This window comes from Myotis nattereri (assembly GCF_964212035.1).
Source record: "Myotis nattereri genome assembly, chromosome: X".
NCBI lineage: Eukaryota > Metazoa > Chordata > Mammalia > Chiroptera > Vespertilionidae > Myotis > Myotis nattereri.
In genome coordinates this window covers 135,757,059-135,775,739 of record NC_138078.1, presented here as the reverse complement: position 1 = coordinate 135,775,739, position 18,681 = coordinate 135,757,059, and the positions used below count along the sequence as shown (strand labels likewise).

The 18,681-nt window shown below is 39.1% G+C and overlaps 1 protein-coding gene across 2 annotated transcripts in view; it reads right to left on the bottom strand.

Moving 5' to 3' along the window:
- The window catches only part of AFF2 (ALF transcription elongation factor 2), a 626,368-nt gene that overhangs the window by 405,286 nt on the left and 202,401 nt on the right, over nt 1-18,681 (bottom strand). For both annotated transcript variants that reach the window (XM_081081418.1, XM_081081419.1), the window contains exon 2: nt 2,024-2,144. In XM_081081418.1, the coding sequence (XP_080937544.1) occupies nt 2,024-2,144 (121 nt within the window). The remainder of the gene's footprint in view (nt 1-2,023; nt 2,145-18,681) is intronic.

Sequence of the window (18,681 nt, the reverse complement as noted above, 5' to 3'; positions counted from 1 at the left end):
TGTTTATTAAAGCAAATTTCATTTTGAAAATTGAGCTATCAGCTGTTAAAATATGTATATATTCTTGGGGACACTTTGTATTTTACCCCTTAAATGTTACTAGTTCCCAAGATTCTCTATTTGTCCTTTTTACACAGTAATCTTACTCAGTGATAATGTTAATTCTCACAGCTCCTATTGCCACCTACATGATGTCACCTAAATCTCTCTCTTAACAACTTCCTTTAGCTCCATATCCATGTATCCAATATCTACTGGATAACTGTCCCTTAATATTCAAGTGGCATCTCAAACACAAATTACTCAAATCAGAATTATGTTTTTCTCTACATGCACCAACCCTGCTGTCCTTCTGAACAACCTGTTAATAGCACCATCTTCTGAAGTCAAACAGATGGGGAAAAAATCATTCATCTATCAAACTCCCCACGTCCAAACAGATATCCAGTCCATCATTTGAACTTCCTTGCTCTACCTTAAATGCTGCCTGCCATGAACTTTCCTTAGTCAACTACAATAGCTTCCTTATCTGCCTCTAGTTTACCTTCCCATCAACCCATTCTCCAAATTTTCAACATTGTTTTTTAAAATTCTTTGTCCCAGACATGACCTGATTTTAAAACTTGCAATAACTTCTCTTTATGTACAGAACCATGTCCAAACTCCTTCGTATGAGGTACAATGTCTTCACTAATCCTTCTCCTACCTACCTCTCTAGCACTTACCATGAAGTCATTCCCTCATTCATTCATGATTATCTCTGCCACTGGATAAGAAATTCCTTGAAGACAGGGATAATGCCTTATTTCCCTTTGTACACTATTCTAAAACATGACTAGCAAATAATGGGCCTTCAATAAATGCTTGTTAAAGTAATCATATCTCTAAATATACACTTTGAAGGTAGTACAAATTTAAATCAATTGAGATAGAAAAATGTTTTTTAAAAGAATTATACTAACAAATCATAAACTAGTAGTTTAGGTGACTTAAGTTTCTTTGTCAGAATTAACCAAACTTGAAAGACACATGAAGGTCTCAATTAGGAGTTACTTACTTATTTTGAATAAGGCATCAAGAATCTGGTGTTACTAGTCATCAATCCAAATAGCATACATTTTGCTCCAAAGTAGTATTTGTGCCTATGCAGTCCTTATTAAGAACTTTCCTTTTCCAGAATCTCCCCTAAATGGTGCTCTTTTAAAATCACAACTCTTGAAAATACTCTATATTTTTGTTTTAACTCTTACATATCTCTGTTTTATTACAGAAAATTATACTGTTGCTAAATTTCAATAAAAACAAACCAGCTATCATCAATTTAAAAGGGTTCTTTCCCCAACCTCCACTCCAAATAGAAAGTTCAGAGGCAGTCATTGTGAAGTCAGTACTTAGACATAGCAGTATGATCATTATTGGAGTTACATACTAGCCAGAATACCACTAGAAAATCATTCAAGGTTCACTAACCCCTCTGGTTGAGGCACTCTCTCCAAAATCATGATTATTAACAACCAGGACAAATAATTGACTTTTACCTTTCTCCCAGAACAGTGATTTTCAAAGACCACTCAAACCAGTGAACAGCTACTAACAACCTAAAATGGAAAAAGAAAGCAGTGGCCTTGCAATGGATGACATTTATTGGGAGAAGAAATAGGCATATCCACTGACAGTCTTCAGGGACTGCCTTTCTGATAATCAAAGTGGGAGAATGTGTCAAGGGGGCCTTCCTTGCTGTAGGAGGTGTTGGGCAGTAAAGATCTCTTTGGAGACAGGCAGTCTCACAATCTCTTTCAAAGTTACTATGCTTACCAAAGAAGATGGAACCTGTCTCAGAAGACTTCCTTATAAATTTGCAATTGCCCCAAATACAGTATATGTATATACTTCATTTGTAAAATATATTCTCCTGGAAATCATTTGGGTGCTTTAAAAATAGATTAAATGTTGATTAAATGTGTTAAAAAACAAGACAAGCAATCATTTTCCATAAAGATAAATTACATACATATTCAGCTACCTTGTAGGGCTCCCCAAAAAGATCAAAGCCTGAAGAAAAGAGATCATCTTCTTGCTGGACTTCTTGATTCCTCCGTTCCCATTCCCTTTTTTTAAGTGCACTACGGTCTTGTTCATAGTGACTAATAGAAAAAGACAAAAGCAGAAATTGGTTAATTAGTCATTTAACTCTCCCTTGTTATCACTAAGGGAAAAAAAAAATACAAGTCAAGACTACCAAACTGATAATACATAGAGAGCAGAGAATATTTTTTTTTCCTCACATTACCTTTAAGATCCTGACCAGTTATTCAGAATACAGAAGAAAACAGAAACTCACTTATTAGAAATTATATTTATGACCACATAAGCATGGTAGAATCCTTGTCCCTTACCCTTGCTTGATTACAACAGGCAATTATAAACTTCTCAAAAATCACTACTCTGTGTAGAAATGTACTGAAGGTTACATTGTGTTGTGAACTGCCTAGGGCTCAGAATTCACAGATGTCACAAAACCCTAAGTGAAATAAATTAACAAATACATTATTGCAGATAAACTGGAATTCTATCCTGAACCCATAGCCACAGTTATCCTGTTGTAAAGAAATCACAGGAGAACCTAAACACATTTTTTGGAAGTCCATAACAAACCAAATCAATCAATCCCAGTCCTCGTTGTTGTTGTCTAACCATAGTTTGCATTTTGAATGACTGAAAGCCTTTTGGGGAAACTTTTCACAAAGAAAGGGGTCTGGCTTGCACAACAAACTTCTAACAATGAAAAAAATGTGTCAAAAGCCTTGAACAGCTAACACACAAATGTTTTATGAATACATGTAATTCTGTGAAGTTCATCACATTTCAAGCTTTTCCATTGGAGGGTCAGTAGAAAAGCTTCCAGACAATATCTAAGATATATTCTGGGCCCTTTGATTTTATAGGCTGCAATGCTTCCTTATTAAAAACAAAACAAAACACTATTTTTTTCATCATGCAAGGCTGTGAATAGCTAATCTAATAAAATAGAAACATGCAAATTGACCGTACCTTCACTATGCCCCAAACCACGCCCACCAGCCAATCAAAGCGACTACATGAAAATTAACCCAACCAAGATGGCAGCCGGCAGCCACGGAGCTGGAGCAAGCAGGAGGCTTGTTGCCCCGGCAATGGAGGAAGCCAAGCTTCCCGCCTGCCCTGGCCGGCTGTGGCCTCTGCTCAAGGCAACAAAGTTTCAATTATAGAAGATAAATTAATCCCAGATACCTACTTCCAGCCAGCCTCCACTGGGAGTTTGGGTGGCTTGGGGTTGTGGCGAGCCTGCAAAGAGCCATCAGCCCCTCACCCAGGTTGGCCACACCCTCATGGGATGAGGGTCCCCTCTGGGGGGCTTGGCCAGCCTGCAAACAGCCATCAGCCCCTCACCCAGACTGGCCAGGCACCCCAGCAGGACCTCCCACCCTGAAGGAGGTGTGGCCAGCCAGAAAACGGCCCTCAGCCCCTCACCCATGCTGGCCAGGCACCCCAGCGGGGACCCTAACCCAGAAGGGGCTGTGGCCAGCCTGGAAACAGCCATCAGTGCCTCACCCAGGCTGGCCACACCATCATGGGGTGAGGGTCCTCGCTGGGAGGCTTGGCCAGCTTGCAAACAGCCATCAGCTCCTCACCCAGGCTGGCCAGGCACCCCAACAGGGACCCCCACCCTGAAGGGATTGTGGCCACCCTGCAAATAGCCATCAGCCCCTCACCAGGCTGACCAGGCACCCCAGCAGGACCCCCCTCCCTGAAGGGGTGTGGCCTGCCTGAAAACAGCCCTCAGTCCCTCACCCAGGCTGGCCAGGCACTCCAGAAGGGAACCCCCACCCTGAAGGGGGTGTGGCCAGTCTGAAAACGGCCCTCAGCTCCTCACCCAGGCTGTCCAGACACCCCTGCTGGACCCCCACCATGATCCAGGGCACCCTTCAGGGCAAAGCAGCCAGCCCCCACCCATGCACCAGGCCTTTATCCTATATCAGGGGTGGGCAACCTTTTTGTGAGTGCATGCCAAAACCAGCAAAATCTCTGACTCTAAATTCTTCTGTGTGCCAACCCTAATTTTTTGAGAACATGTTATGCCTACTTGATATCTCTTAAGGTGTGCGTATGTGAAGAACCTTGAAGAAATAACAAAATTCTTTTGAGTTACAAAAACACAGTATATGATGATGAAAAATACATTTATTTTTTAATGTATACATGTACACTGATAGTTCGACAGAAAATTTTATGACTCCGTTTGATATTATCAGTGGGACTTTTGCTGCTGCATCACTGATGACAGATTTTACATCAGGTTTATGTTTTGTGACCTTCAGAGATATGCACGAGCTACTACTTTCATCCGTCAGGCTACTCCTATTATGAGACTTAACAAAATTCATCACTGAGAACAAAGATTCACAAGCATATGTGGATGAAAACATGGAGAATAACGCTGTAGCAAAGTTTTTTAAACAGAAAAAAATTTCTGGAATGGCATTCCAAGTCCTTAATAGTTCATTTTTGACACTTCTCTTTGGTACTCCTGTCTCTAATCGATTTTTTTCAATGTTTTCCAAGTCAACTCTAAGGTCAATAAATTTCTGCTTCCAAATTGAGCTGCTCTGAAATTCAATCAACTGCATTTTAAAGTCAGCCATGTCTATCCATGAAAACATTTGTAAGTTTAGTTCCTCCAGTTTCATGCTGTCTGGAAACCTCATGAATTTTGCTGTCTCTTCCAGTTCTCTGAATTCCACAAATCTTGAGGAGAACTGCTCAATAGTTGACTCAATGATGTTTAAAAACAGCTTTTGAAGGCTTTGACAGTCTGTTCTGTCATCTTTTGGGAGGTCTTTGATGTGCCTCTTGATGTTTGGGAAATATCTAAATCTCTCACCATCCACATCCCTCTTAAAGACTTCCAGTTTCTTTTCAAAAGCCTTTATGTAACCAAACATAACATCAAGTGTCTTGCCAGTTCCTTGTAATTTAACATTTAAGTCATTCAAATGTTCACAAAAATTGTAAATGGAAGATTATAAGAGAGGATTTCGCTTGCCAGCAAAAGTTACTGGTGTGCCATGTTTGGCACGTGTGCCAGGGGTTGCCCACTGCTGTCCTATATAATAAAAGGGTAATATGCAAATTGACCCTAACAGCAGAAAGACTGGGAATGACTGGTCACTATGACACACACTGACCACCAGGGGGCAGACACTCAATGCAGGAACTGCCCCCTGGTGGTCAGTGCACTCCCCTACAGGGGGAGCTCTGCTCAACCACAAGCCAGGCTGATGGCTGCCAGTACAGCGGTGGTGGTGGGAGCCTCTCCCAGCTCCTCAGCAGTGCTAAGGTTGTCTGACTGCAGCTTAGGCCTGCTCCCTGGTGGCAAGTGGACATCCCCCAAGGGCTCCTGGGCTGCCAGAGGGATGTCTGACTGCCAGCTTAGGCCCGATCCCCCCAGGGAGTGGGTCTAAGCCAGCGGGTGGACATCCCCCGAAGGGTCCCAGACTGTGAGAGGGCACAGCCCGGGCTGAGGGACCCCTCTGAGTGCACAAATTTTTGTGCACTGGGCCTTTAGTTAAACTATAATCTTTAAGTCTTACAGTATTGTTTTTTTATTTTGTTCATTGGGTTCCCATTCCCATTCCCCCACCTTCCTGATTTCTGTTGTAAACTTATCCAAAGTGAGTACATATATGCTGGTCAAATTTGAATTATATGCCTAGCATGTACTATATACATGTTGCTTTCCTTACCCATGTCAATATTGCCATGTTACGACTTAATTTGGTAATTGACATACAAATGAACAGCTAATGAAATTACAAGAGATATACTGATATAAAAGTACAATCTACAAGTTTTGAATGCAGTCCCAAACTTAATGTCCATCACTGGTAACCTACTTTGCTTGTGAGTATCATAACTTCAATTTTCAAAATAAGAGCCCAAGAACATGAAATATCTATGGCATGTTAACTAGATTTTGATATACATGGAGACTAAGATGCCTTTCTCCACAGGCATCCTTGAACTGACAAATTCAAAGTGACTTTGCTAGTCTCATCTCCTGGATAAACAACATTTTATTTCTCTATTTTTAAAATAGTGGCAACTTTTATCTGATATTTTCATAATACATTATGTTTTCATAATACAAAGAATGTCAGATACATAAGAGCTCACTGGGTCACTAATGAGTGTGCTCAACAAATGTTATCCCTGTCTGAAAAAACAAAGAACATACAAACCTCTACCCAAAGCCCAGGCTCTACATCTGGGCCCTGCCTGGTCAAGAAAGATGCCAAGTCCAAATACTGGAAGCCAGTCTACATTTACATTTGCTAGACTCATCTCACATTTCCATTCACAAGTCGAGTTCAGAACCCCAAACAGCTGCCATATGTTGCAATTTCTTTGTCTTAGAGGTTGATGTGGAATCAACCAGGCATAGTAACATCTTCAGTCCATGAAATGTGGTACATGAGATTTAACCTCAGCACCATACATTGGCTGTGAGTAACCCAATTTGTCAAAATGTAAGAAAGATATGATGTCAGGGTCGAGGTACAGGGAATAAGTTAAAGCAACATTTAGTCAGGTTGTGAGGAGGGTTTGTTACAAAGGAGGACACAATTTGTTTGTCTTCCATAGCAGGTGATTCTCAACACACAGATAATTACAGATAAGAGCCAAAATCTCTTGCTTCCAAAAATGTGAGCAAGATATCAGTTTTCTAGCTATCTGATCATTCCTTGCACCAATAGCCCACAATGATGGGCCCATAGATCATATTTTATTCTCCCATGAAGAGAACTGAAGTACTTTGGTCTCTTGGCTTTGCAAACTATCTTCTTTCTCCTGAGGCAAAGATATAATAAAAACCCTGAAGAAAAAAAAAAAGGAGAAGAATGGAAACATGCTCAAACTTGCAGGCCTTCAAGTGGCTAACAGTCAAGGAACTTCTGTGCTTCCTATCTGGTGTTGATTTGTTGGAGGCTCTGGATTGCATTTTGCATCAGTTCATTAGCTACCAAATTCCAGATGAAAATATGAATAGCAGATTGATTGTGCGCATGGGTGGTATCTGTTGCAAGGAAACTGCCTGCTTCATTTTTTAACGCATATAACACAGAACAATTAATTCTCATATCTCTGGTGAGAATTATTTAATCTCCATAGAGTTCCAGTGCTCTTGGAAGGCAACCAGATTTCTTCAACTTTTTTCCTTTTTTGCTCAGCATGGCATTATACTGAAAGCTTCACAGGGCAAGGTATAATGAGGAATGAACTACATGAGGCTTTCACAATGTATAGAATTTCACTGATTTCTGATTGAAACCAAAATTGCTAATCTGAAGCACCAGCTAATTAAAACCACAGCTATGTATTTAGCCTCTTGTTATACCTACTTCAGTTTATAATTATGAGGACCTCTTTATGTACTCAATTAAATTTCTTATGATTCAGGCAGGTTGTATTTGAACCTGTAAGTCCATCAGAGGCAACAGGAAAGCATATGCCTGTCTCCTGATGATCTGATGTACCTTTGCACTCCCAGGCTGATTTTCCAAAGAAACAAAAGGCTCCACAGCCCATGAAGAAATTTACAAGCCAGAAATCTGAATTAATCATCATGCTATTTTGTCTAAATAATTCAAATTTATTTACACTGATGAGAACAGGGTGAATTGATCCTAGCAGTATGAAAACCCACTTTCATATTGGTAAGTTGAGCCAATAAACTGAACTCATGGACTGTTCACTCTTAGCATGTTAACATGTCCTTTCAACATTTTTCTCCTAGATATAATAAAATTTATATGGTGATATAAAAACCACTGAACAGTCAAAACTGAATTTATTCCTAATTAACTAAAGGTCTTTGGTTTTTTCTCTCTACAGCTTATTTTTTTTAAATCTCTGCATCACCGACACATGCCTTAGCTGATAGGAAAAGAACAGAAAAAAGCACAAGTTCCTTTTAACTACTGGCATACCTAAGAGATCAGTGTGTTCTGTTTCAGACCACTGCAATAAAGTGAGTGTCACAATAAAGTCAGTTGTAATCTTTTTACTGGTGGAGGGTCTTTCCTTCAATTTGTGAAAGACACAATGTCCATAACGTGCAATAAGAATGAAGTGCAATAAAATGAGATATGTTTGTATTCTGCTACTCCAATGTAATCAGTGATGGTGAGGAGCTTCTCTCTAGAATATGTCTTCTATATTAGCTCTGATTTCGAACACCTGTCTGTTTCCTTGGTCTCCAATAACAGAGAAGCTGCCCTTATTCACAAAGGAGGAAACTAAAGCCCTCCTGAGATGAGAGGATCCGTACCAAACCCTCATCAAGGTAATGGCAAAGGAAGATATGGACCTGTGTCTCTCCCATCTTCAAATTCAAATGATTTCTTCCTATCTCCTTCTTTTCTCAGATACTTCCATATACTTTTCCTTAAATCTGATCTTGTACATAGGTAACTCCCATTTTCATCATTAGAAGCCACTGGTGCATTCACGGTTCAATAAAACCCAGGACGCATCTAGATTCACTGAGATTGAGAAGGTTCAATTAGGCCATCTTCATTGGCTCACAGTATTAGCACATCAAGACTGGCAATGCAGGATAGTCTCTTAGAACAGAGACTGTTGGAGCAGGAAAAAACTAGCAATCATCTAGTTCTGGAACCTAATTTTATAGATGACAATATTACACTGAGAAGGTAACAGGCCTCACAGTAGGTTGTGGCTAAACTAGGAGGCAGGAACCCAGAGCTTCAAATTCCCAAACTGATTCTCTTCCTAATAACCCATGGTTTGTCCCTTCTGCCTCCCAGGTTTCTATTACACTCCAAAATAAATATTTGTCTCATTTGACTCCATTGGTCAACTTTTCTCAGGATTATATTTTATTAGAAATTGCCAATAGGGAAAAAGTTTAGGAATTTAATTTAGACGCAAGTATAGAAAAACCATTAGTTTCCTTGCACCAAAATGTACAGACCATAAAGGGATTTTAAAAATTAACTATCTGTGGGAAGAAGCTAAGTGAGGGATAATAAGAACCAGTTAAAATCCATTTGGTTTGTATATTTCATGAATTTAATAATTGTTGTTTACCTAATTAGGTTATTTTACAAAGCTAGTTGGGGAAACATTATAAAAAAAAAACACTGACATGCTGGAAGATACCCATTGTCTACACCAGTGGTTCTCAACCTTCTGGCCCTTTAAATACAGTCCTCATGTTGTGACCCAACCATAAAATTATTTTCTTTGCTACTTCATAACTGTAATGTTGCTACTGTTATGAATCGTAATGTAAATATCTGATATGCAGGATGGTCTTAGGCGACCACAAAATACCGACTTCTGCGCATGGGCCACGAAGTTTCAATCGCACTGTACGTGCACGCCCGCACATGGTATTCTGTGGAAGAGCCAACTCAAGGGTCCAAAGAGCTGCATGTGGCTTGCGAGCCGCAGTTTGACAACCACTGCCCTAACCTGATAATCTTTTACTGTTTACCAAACTTTACCTTTGATATGTTTGTTTTGCTTTGCTAACGGGAAAATGTGTATTCTAGTAAATAAAAAGCCAATGGGTCCGGGCATTGGGGGAACCTCTCTGCTAGAGAGTAAGGTCTCCACCTGGCTCCACCCATGCCTTCTAAATTTGTATTGCTTGTCTACTGTATCCATTTATGTTCGACCCCTTCTCCAGATCCTGAATCCTTGCTGCAGAAGGTTGCAGCACTGACATATTAAAATGGCAAGTTTGTTTAACCATACTGCTAACTAATAGATTTACTATAGTAATGATGTACATGAAGGTAAATAATTCAATCTTAATTGTCTTCTAATCCAACTAACACTAAAGTACCTTTATTTTGGCTATCTTTGTAAAAACATAAAAAATACATATTTAATACAACCAAAGGACAAACATAAACTATAACTTCCTTCTTGTGGCTCTTCTGAATTTAAGAATGGAAAACTGATGCTCAGCAAAATGTTCCAGCCTATGAAAGCTGCATCCAGGACACCACTCCCACTTCAGTGCTCTTTCAAAAAGTCTGAGATACTTTGACAAAATCTTTTTATGCCAAATATATTTATATGTAGCTTTTTAAAAATATATATCTTTATTGTTAAATGTATTACAGATGTCCCATTCTCCCCCATTGACCCTTTCCTTCCCATTCCTTCCCCCTTCCCGAGCCTTCACCACTCTATTGTCCATGGGTTTTGCATATATACATATAAGTTCCTTGGTTAATCCTTTCCTGCTGCAGCACCCCTCTGAGAATCATCAGTCTGTTGCATGCTTCCATGTCTCTGGATCTATTTTGTTTGTCAGTTTATTTTGTTCTTTACATTTCACATATAAGTGAGGCCAACAACTCTGATCCTGGAGGAGGCAGGGCAAGGCAGACTGGGCTCTGGGCTGCTTTAAGAGGTGGGGCAGGCCACTGGTTAAGGCAGTAGGGTCAAGACAGTGGCACTGGTATTCTGGGGGGTGGGAATGGTTCAGTCATGCTGCTTTTCTATGACCCTCCCATGTGTCAGGGGCATCAGTGGTTGGCCTTTCACGCCTGTCTGTGGCTTAGGGGCATTAGGGCACAGCAACTCCCTACAACCTTCTTGCTAGGAGGACCCTGTGGATTCTCCGAAATTGCGCTCTCTACTCTCAAGCAGAGAGAAGCAATGGCAAAGCAGCACAGGGCAGTGGCCTGCAGTTCCTCCTTTAGGAGCACCTGAACTACCCGCCTGGAGTTCCTGCACTGACCAACAAATGCCCACCCACACTAACACCCATGTATACTCTCCTCACACACACTCACCTACTCACACACTCACCCTTGCTCAGGTCTTTCCTGATGACATGTTGGTCCCCTTCTCCTCTCTCTATATATATCTTTTGTAAATTCTTTTTACTCCAAAAATTTATGCCAAAAATTTATTATTACTGAGGTCTTTCTAATATCCAACTAGGGTAAAGTATATTTCATTATCTATCCTATGAAGACTTTTCTCTATAAATTCAAAAATGATATTTGAGATAGAGGCACCAAATAGGTCAATACATGAACTTAATTCACAAATTAATATTGATATGGGGTTTAAAATAAGTTCTTAATTTAAAATATTTCTAAATGTTACCAACCTTCTATAATCTGGCTCTCAATTTTGGCTGTATATGGGAGTCACCTGGGAAAGATTTTATAAATCCTCATGTCCTGGGTCACATGCCAACATGTCAGACCAACTGCATTGGAATCTCCCAGAGTGGATTCCAGGAATCCAAGATAAAACAACTCTGGTCTTCATACATGATATAACTATCCACATATTTTTTTTATTGGATCCATTTTGGCATACCAAAAATGATGAAGTTAACATGAAGATAAATCAAGAACCAGGCCTTTTTAGAGGACAAATATATTCTATTATGCAGAAATTGGCATTGATGACATATATTGGCACAAATGGCTATTTCACATGGAATAATAACAACAATTGCATTAATAATTTTCTGTTGATTCTTTGCTTCATGCCAGGTGCCATGCTAGTCATTTTATGAGTATTATCTTATTTAATCCTCACAAAAACTCTGATGAGGTACTCTCATCCACCCTTTTCAGATGAGGAAACTGAGTCACATGAGACCCAGAGAGATTAACATGCCCAATGTCACATAATCAGTAAACGGTGTAAACAGAATAGTAGCTGAGACTGCCAGACTCCAGAGGCCCTTCTCTTAGGCAAAAAGAAGATGCTGATATATATATTTTTTAAAGATGTTGGTAGGTAGAAGAGAAAGCACATCCACACATGTAAGCTCTGTTCACACAACAGGCATGGTGCCATTGATCCAGGGATATGTGTATAATCTGAACTCCCAGAAAAATAGCTCAGCTTAGAAGGAATTTTGGGAGCATGTTATAGATCTTCTCAGAACAGCAAGCACAGGTAGACACTCAAATTGATTATCAACAATATTATCTGAGTGCACTAAAATTCCATTTCTATGAAATGCCAATTTTATATAGAATGACCATGATTCTGGCAACTCTAAGGTTCCCATCTGCCTGCAGTAGTCATCAGTATATCAATAATTTTCTAGAAACCTGTAGAAATGTTCTTCAAAAGCAGTTGTTCCAGTGAAATCAAATTATGTTGTCCTTGCATAATGTAAATGTTGGCAAAGAGACAGGGTCCAATATCCCTGACTGTTTGAGAGAGGTGTCTGTCTCCCCAACAAGTATTACTTCCCTCCTCTCCTAGGCAGTTCAGAATGTGTTAGCTATCCTTTTAAAATCATGCATATTTATCTCCTTCAACCTTATAACAAATATCCCCTCTCTCCTCTGTACTGAGTACTCCACTATAAGAAAACTCCATTGCACAATAAATAATAGTATCTAAGCATTCCTGAGAGTTTACTTTCTGCTTTTATAATTTTTCTTAAGTTTAGTCTCTGATTTTCATTTTTATAGAAACTAGTTTAAAAATAACTTTAGTTCTGACCCGTTCATTAAAAAGGAGACTTTGTTTATCATTCCTTCTGGCTCACTGACCCACTTGAAACACAAACCAATGACTTACAATCGCCTCACATTCAATGTGGCCAAACCCAGAAAGCTGCAAAGAACTGCATGACTCAGAAGCTTTCAAAAATACTTCGTGAAGACTAGTATAGGCCTGAAATGGATACAACGAGCCGAGAAAATAAGCCATCAGCCCTGACCAGTTTGGTTTAGTGGATGGAGGATCGGCCTGCAGACTGAAGGGTCCCAGGTTCGATTCTGGTTGGGAGCATGAGCCCAGGTTGCAGGCTCAGTCCCCAGTGAGGGGGAGGGGCGTGTGGGAGGCGGCCAATCCATGATTCTCTCATCACTGATGTTTCTGTCTCTCTCTCCCTCTCCCTTCCTCTCTGAAATCAATAAAAATATATTTTAAAAAAGAAAAAGAAAAGAAGCAATCAGAGCATGAATATAGTAAGTGTATTTATTTATATGTTTATGACATTTGAATTTGTTCAAAAATTAAAACTATATAAAAATAAAGATGATATAAAATGTTCTTGCTTCCACTCATCATAATATACCCTCATCATAATGTTCTCCATTGCCAATCAGTGGTAATAATTTTTATTTTCTTCTTTAATCTTCCAGTGTTACTTCATGCATTTTTCAGTGTCAACTTGAAATTTTCTTGTTTATGATTCCCTCTTTAAAATAATCAGTCAATGCTAATGCAGAGCTCTAAAGCACTGCTAGATCTAAATCTTGATCTACTTCAAGGAAATGTAAGCTTTTCATTATCAGAAATGATTCCATAGATCCACAGAAGAGGAGACGGTAACAGGCTTTGAGTATTAGCGGTGGTTTAAAGGACTTTCTGGTTGATTGTAATTCTGCCTTGTGACAGGCTGCCCAAGGCTTGGCTTGGTCCTCTGCTCCTGATGATTCCTCATCCAGCCCCAATGTACCCTGGTTCCATCCCATGTGCCACATTACAAGCTCCATACCTATTGCTTCTGCAGCTAACCTACGGAGAACAACTCTGTCGTTCAAATTAAGAAGAAACTGCCCAAAGTATTTCCTCTCTATTCCCATTAAATATCAGGAATTCTTTTCTAACTCAAAGCCGTGATATAACTCAGTTTCTCATAAACAACACTTTTAAAAGGTATTTTATTTTCAGTTAGATATAGCAAGACAATTTCAATAACTACTTAATTTAAAAAAATATTTTCTCAGCAGTAATATTCTTAATTACTTTTAAACTTTTAAGAAAATTAATGCCCTTAACAAGCAGTTTATAACTGACAGTTTTTAGCTAGCTCTATTTTCATGTCTCACCAAACCCTTTCATCAGCATGTATTCACTAATTTTTACCCAATTCTACCCCCTAAAGCAGGGGTCCTCAAACTTTTTAAACAGGGGGCCTGTTCACTGTCCCTCAGACTGTTGGAGGGCTGGACTATAGTTTAAAAAAAAACAACTATGAACAAATTCCTATGCACACTGCACATATCTTATTTTGAAGTAAAAAAAACAAAACGGGAACAAACACAATATTTGTATTTGCATGTGGCCCGCGGGCCGTAGTTTGAGGACCCCTGCCCTAAAGGCTTACCTTTTGGGACCCTGACTCTCCATGGCATGCTCACTCCACAGAGCTCTGGCCTGAACATACAACTGGGAGCATGAGATCAAGACTGCAGCATGGAACTGCCAGAAACACTCTGCTTCTCCGCCTGCCTATGCACACTCTCATGACATTAAGCTTGTTTTCTCATGTGTCACATGGACCTATAATTGTGACTTCCTTCTGGGTTACACTTTTCCTTCTTATCTTGACAAGATGCCTGATAAGGTGGCCCCTTTAAGGAGATGAAGGTTGTCCCCTCAAAATTCATATGGTGAAGACCTAATCCCACCCCATACCTCAGAATATGACCTTATTTCAAAATGGTGTCATTGTGGATGTAATCAGATGAGACGAGGTCATATTACAGTAGGGTGGGTCCATAATCCAATATGACTGATGAACTTATAAAAAGGGGAAAATTGAAAAGAGACTCATACAGAGAAAACGCTAAGTGAAGATAAAGGCAGAAATCGGGGCGATGCTGCTGCAAACCAAGGAATGCCAACGATTGACAGTAAACCACTAGAAGCTCAGAGTGAGTATCCTTCCTTCCCTCTTTCCTGCTCTGACTGAGAGAACTGTGAGTGTTAAATGAAACTGTCACCAGAGAGGAATAACACATTTCTGCTTCCCATTTATCTGGAAAAGTGCCAAGCTTAGTGTTCAGCTCTCCATAAAGATTTTTTTGACTGAATGAATGAACAAATGACAGGAAAACATATTTTTCCTGCCCAAGTTCAGTGACAAATGTTGACAAAGATATTAATTAGTATATTAATCAATTTGTCTATTTAATCAACACATATTTACTGGGTGCCCACATCGCATATTTGGTGCTGAGGAAAAAAAAAAAACACAGAGTACATGTCTTCAAGAAATTCACAGCCCAGAAGGAAAGGTAAATCAACTCCAAAATAATCACAGTACAGGGTAATGCATGTTATGAATACAGAAACAAAGTGCTATAGAATATCAGGTTGGCATGGGGTGGGAAGCAAATTAAGGCAGCTGTATTCCAGCTGGACCTTAAGCAATGGAGGAGTTCACATTCTGCACACCAGCTAGTTCAAGTACACACCAAACAAGTGGTACTAAAGATCCCATGGGACAAATATGGACAAGTTATCAAGAGATTTAAGATGCACCCAAATTCAGTCCCTCAGATTATCTGTCCATGTTTGGTCTAAAACACTGTCAGGAAAACAGCAAGGTTTTCTGCTCTTTGGGGAAGCTGGAAAATGAAAGTCTTGTCTTTGCATATACTTTTTTCAAGGGTAAAGCCCTAATTGCACTTGTGATACTGAGAGCAAGAGTCTTACAGAAAGAAATGGATGACTGAGATAAACATGTGAATGGTAAGTGTGTAAAGAATAGATGAGATGGCGAGGAGTCTGCAACTGACTCCTTGACCAGAATCAAACCCAGGACCCTTTGGTCCACAGGCAGACACTCTGTCCACTGAGCCAAACTGGCTAAATGAAATAAGCCAGCCAGAGAAAGATAAATATCACATGATCTCACTCATTTGTGGAATATAATGAACAACATACACTGATGAACAAAAACAGATCCAGAGACAGAGAAGCATCAATCAGACCTTCAAACCTCAGAGGGAAGGTAGGGGAGGGCGGGAGTAAGGGGGAGAGATCAACCAAAGGATTTGTATGCATGCATATAAGCCTAACCAATGGACACAGACACCAGGGTGGGTGAGGGCATGAGTGGGGGGTAGGGGGGGGGAGATGGGGGGATAAGGACACATGTAATACCTTAATCCAGTGGTCAGCAAACTCATTCGTCAACAGAGCCAAATATCAGCAGTACAACGATTGAAATTTCTTTTGAGAGCCAAATTTTTTAAACTTAAACTATATAGGTAGGTACATTGTTATTAACTTAATTAGGGTACTCCTAAGGCCTAGGAAGAGCCACACGCAAGGGGCCAAAGAGCCACATGTGGCTCGCAAGCCGCAGTTTGCGGACCATGGCCTTAATCAATAAAGATAAATAAATAAATAAATAAATAAATAAATAAATAAATAAAACCTAAAAAAAAGGATAGATGAGATTTCAAAAGAAGCATTTATTGTTTCCTGTAATATAGCACATTGTCTCTCAATATGATTAGTTATCAGTCTCAGTTATCCAAAACTGGAATGAAATAAAGCATTTACGCAGCTATGCTTCATTGATGTCAGCTAGGGGAGCATGAAAATCTCCATGAAGGTGGGTAATTGATGTGTAAATCAGAGCTCAATCACTCTGTAATAGAAATGGTCCCACTGAAAATATGTTTTTTGAACACAATCGCATAGCAGCCAGAGGGAGGGAGGGAGGAAAAAGATAGGTTTATTTATTAAAAATGACAATAACTGGCAATTTGTGTAATTTACTCTTCAACAGAGGGTTGCTGTCAAAAGTGCTTGTATGCAAGTTGTGACCAATATATCCAAATAGTTTCCTCCTGTTCTAATAAACTCTCTCTGCTTTATTTAAGTGCTCAGAGACCCTGCTGTGGCTGTTTAAAAAGCAAATTAAAACAATAAGCTCATATTTTGAAACATGATACATGTTAATAACATTAATAATACTAACTTGGTTAACAAAGCTTATTCTAGGTATACTCACAATTGTTATTAAAATCTTCTGTCACTTTGCATTTGTTCTCTGAAGAAGAATGAGTAAAAATGGACATTGTCTTGTAATTTAATGTTTTCATATTTCACATTTTAAATAAAAATTACTTGAACAAATAGCAGTTCTTATTCCTATAATAATTATCATTATTTAAATTGTCATAATAGTGTTTGGTGGCTTTTCTTCTCCACAGTAGGTTTAATAGCCAATATGCTTGCCAGTTAATATGAAAAAGAAAGTGCTAGCTTTTATTTTTTCCAGAGCTTATGAAAAAACTATTTAAGTCAATAGTAGAGGCAGGTTTATCTCAGGAATCTAGTATGGATCCAATGGATTTACCCACAAATGCAAAATCTATTCTTGAGTTTTGTCATAGTGCATACACACACTCCCTTACACACGTAATAAGCATATTACATGTGGCAGCACAGAGCAACAGTATTGGTACAGATGTGGGTGTGCTGTGGAGGTGGCTCTGCTTACATGAGGTCACCAGCCAAGCCTATCATTGAGAAGTATGGGTGTGCTGATTGCTTATGTCAGATCCAGTGCTGGGCCTTCACCTAAATATTTGCACCTTTACAAAATGCCTATATGAAGTGGACTTGTAGTGGGTGATTCAGGGGAAGGGAGAGTAATTGGGGATTAACTGAGGAGAGTTTAGCTTTATCTGTAGTGGTGGTAATTTTTTGAAGGTGAGTGTATTCACAAATAATCAATGTAATTACAAATTAAATAACTGGATCTGGTGTACACCAAGATTTAAAAATGTTTCTCTTTTGAAAAGCAACAAACTCTTATACTTCTATGGTACTTTTCACTTCACAAAGCACTTACACAAGTATGGTCTTACATGACACTTGCAACAACCCTGAGAAATAGGTGAGACAGACATCCTAACCTCTCATTTCACAGATGAGGAATAGAATCGGGAATGAAGGCAAGTTATTTACTTCCAGGAACACTTTTCTTTTCTATTACATCATCCTGTGCACTAATTGCAAAATGCTTGCTGATTCTATTATTTCAGAACATGGGAAGAGTTGCTCAGTGTTAGAAGAAAAGGGGCATTATTTTAAGGTTTTTTTGAAAATAGCTTTCTATGGGTTATCATTATAATGAACTAGCTAATAGTCCATGTGATTTTTTTAAAAAAAAACAATGAAATGGAGGGACACATGCAAGATGGACTTTTGAAAGGAGGAGACCACGTAGTGGAAAGGTCTGAGAGAGTGATTCAGCCACTTAAATATGTGTGACTTTGAGCAAGTCATAGACCATTCTGAGCTTCAGTCTCTAAGTTAACACATTTAATCTCACTGTCACAGCCTTCTAAAGAACCACTTATCCAAAGGAGCATATGATGTAGAAATAGGAGGAGAGAAATTGTAATGGATTAATCTAAAACTGCACTAACACGGTAGCCTCCAGCCAAACTTTGCACTTGCAAAGTGGCTTGTCTGAAATGAAATATGCTATAAGTATAAAATACACATCAGATTTTAAAGGCTAAGTATGAAAATCCTGTTAAATACAAGATTTATCATTTTATACAGATTGCTTGTCTGAATGGTATTTAGCATACACTGAGTTAAATAATATGTTAGTAAAATTAATTTCACCTGTTTCTTTTCACTTTTTTTAACATGTCTACTAGAAAATTTAAACTTACATATGTGGCTTATATTTGCGGTTCATATTATATTTCTACTGGGCAGTGCTAGGCTAAAAAATATTTTCTACGTGTACTTAATCACCCACTTAGATTAATCAATATTAGTTTTGATGCTCTGCTTCAGAACAATAAAAGATTTTGTGCTTTGGGGTTCAGTGTAACAGTGTAACCAATGTTG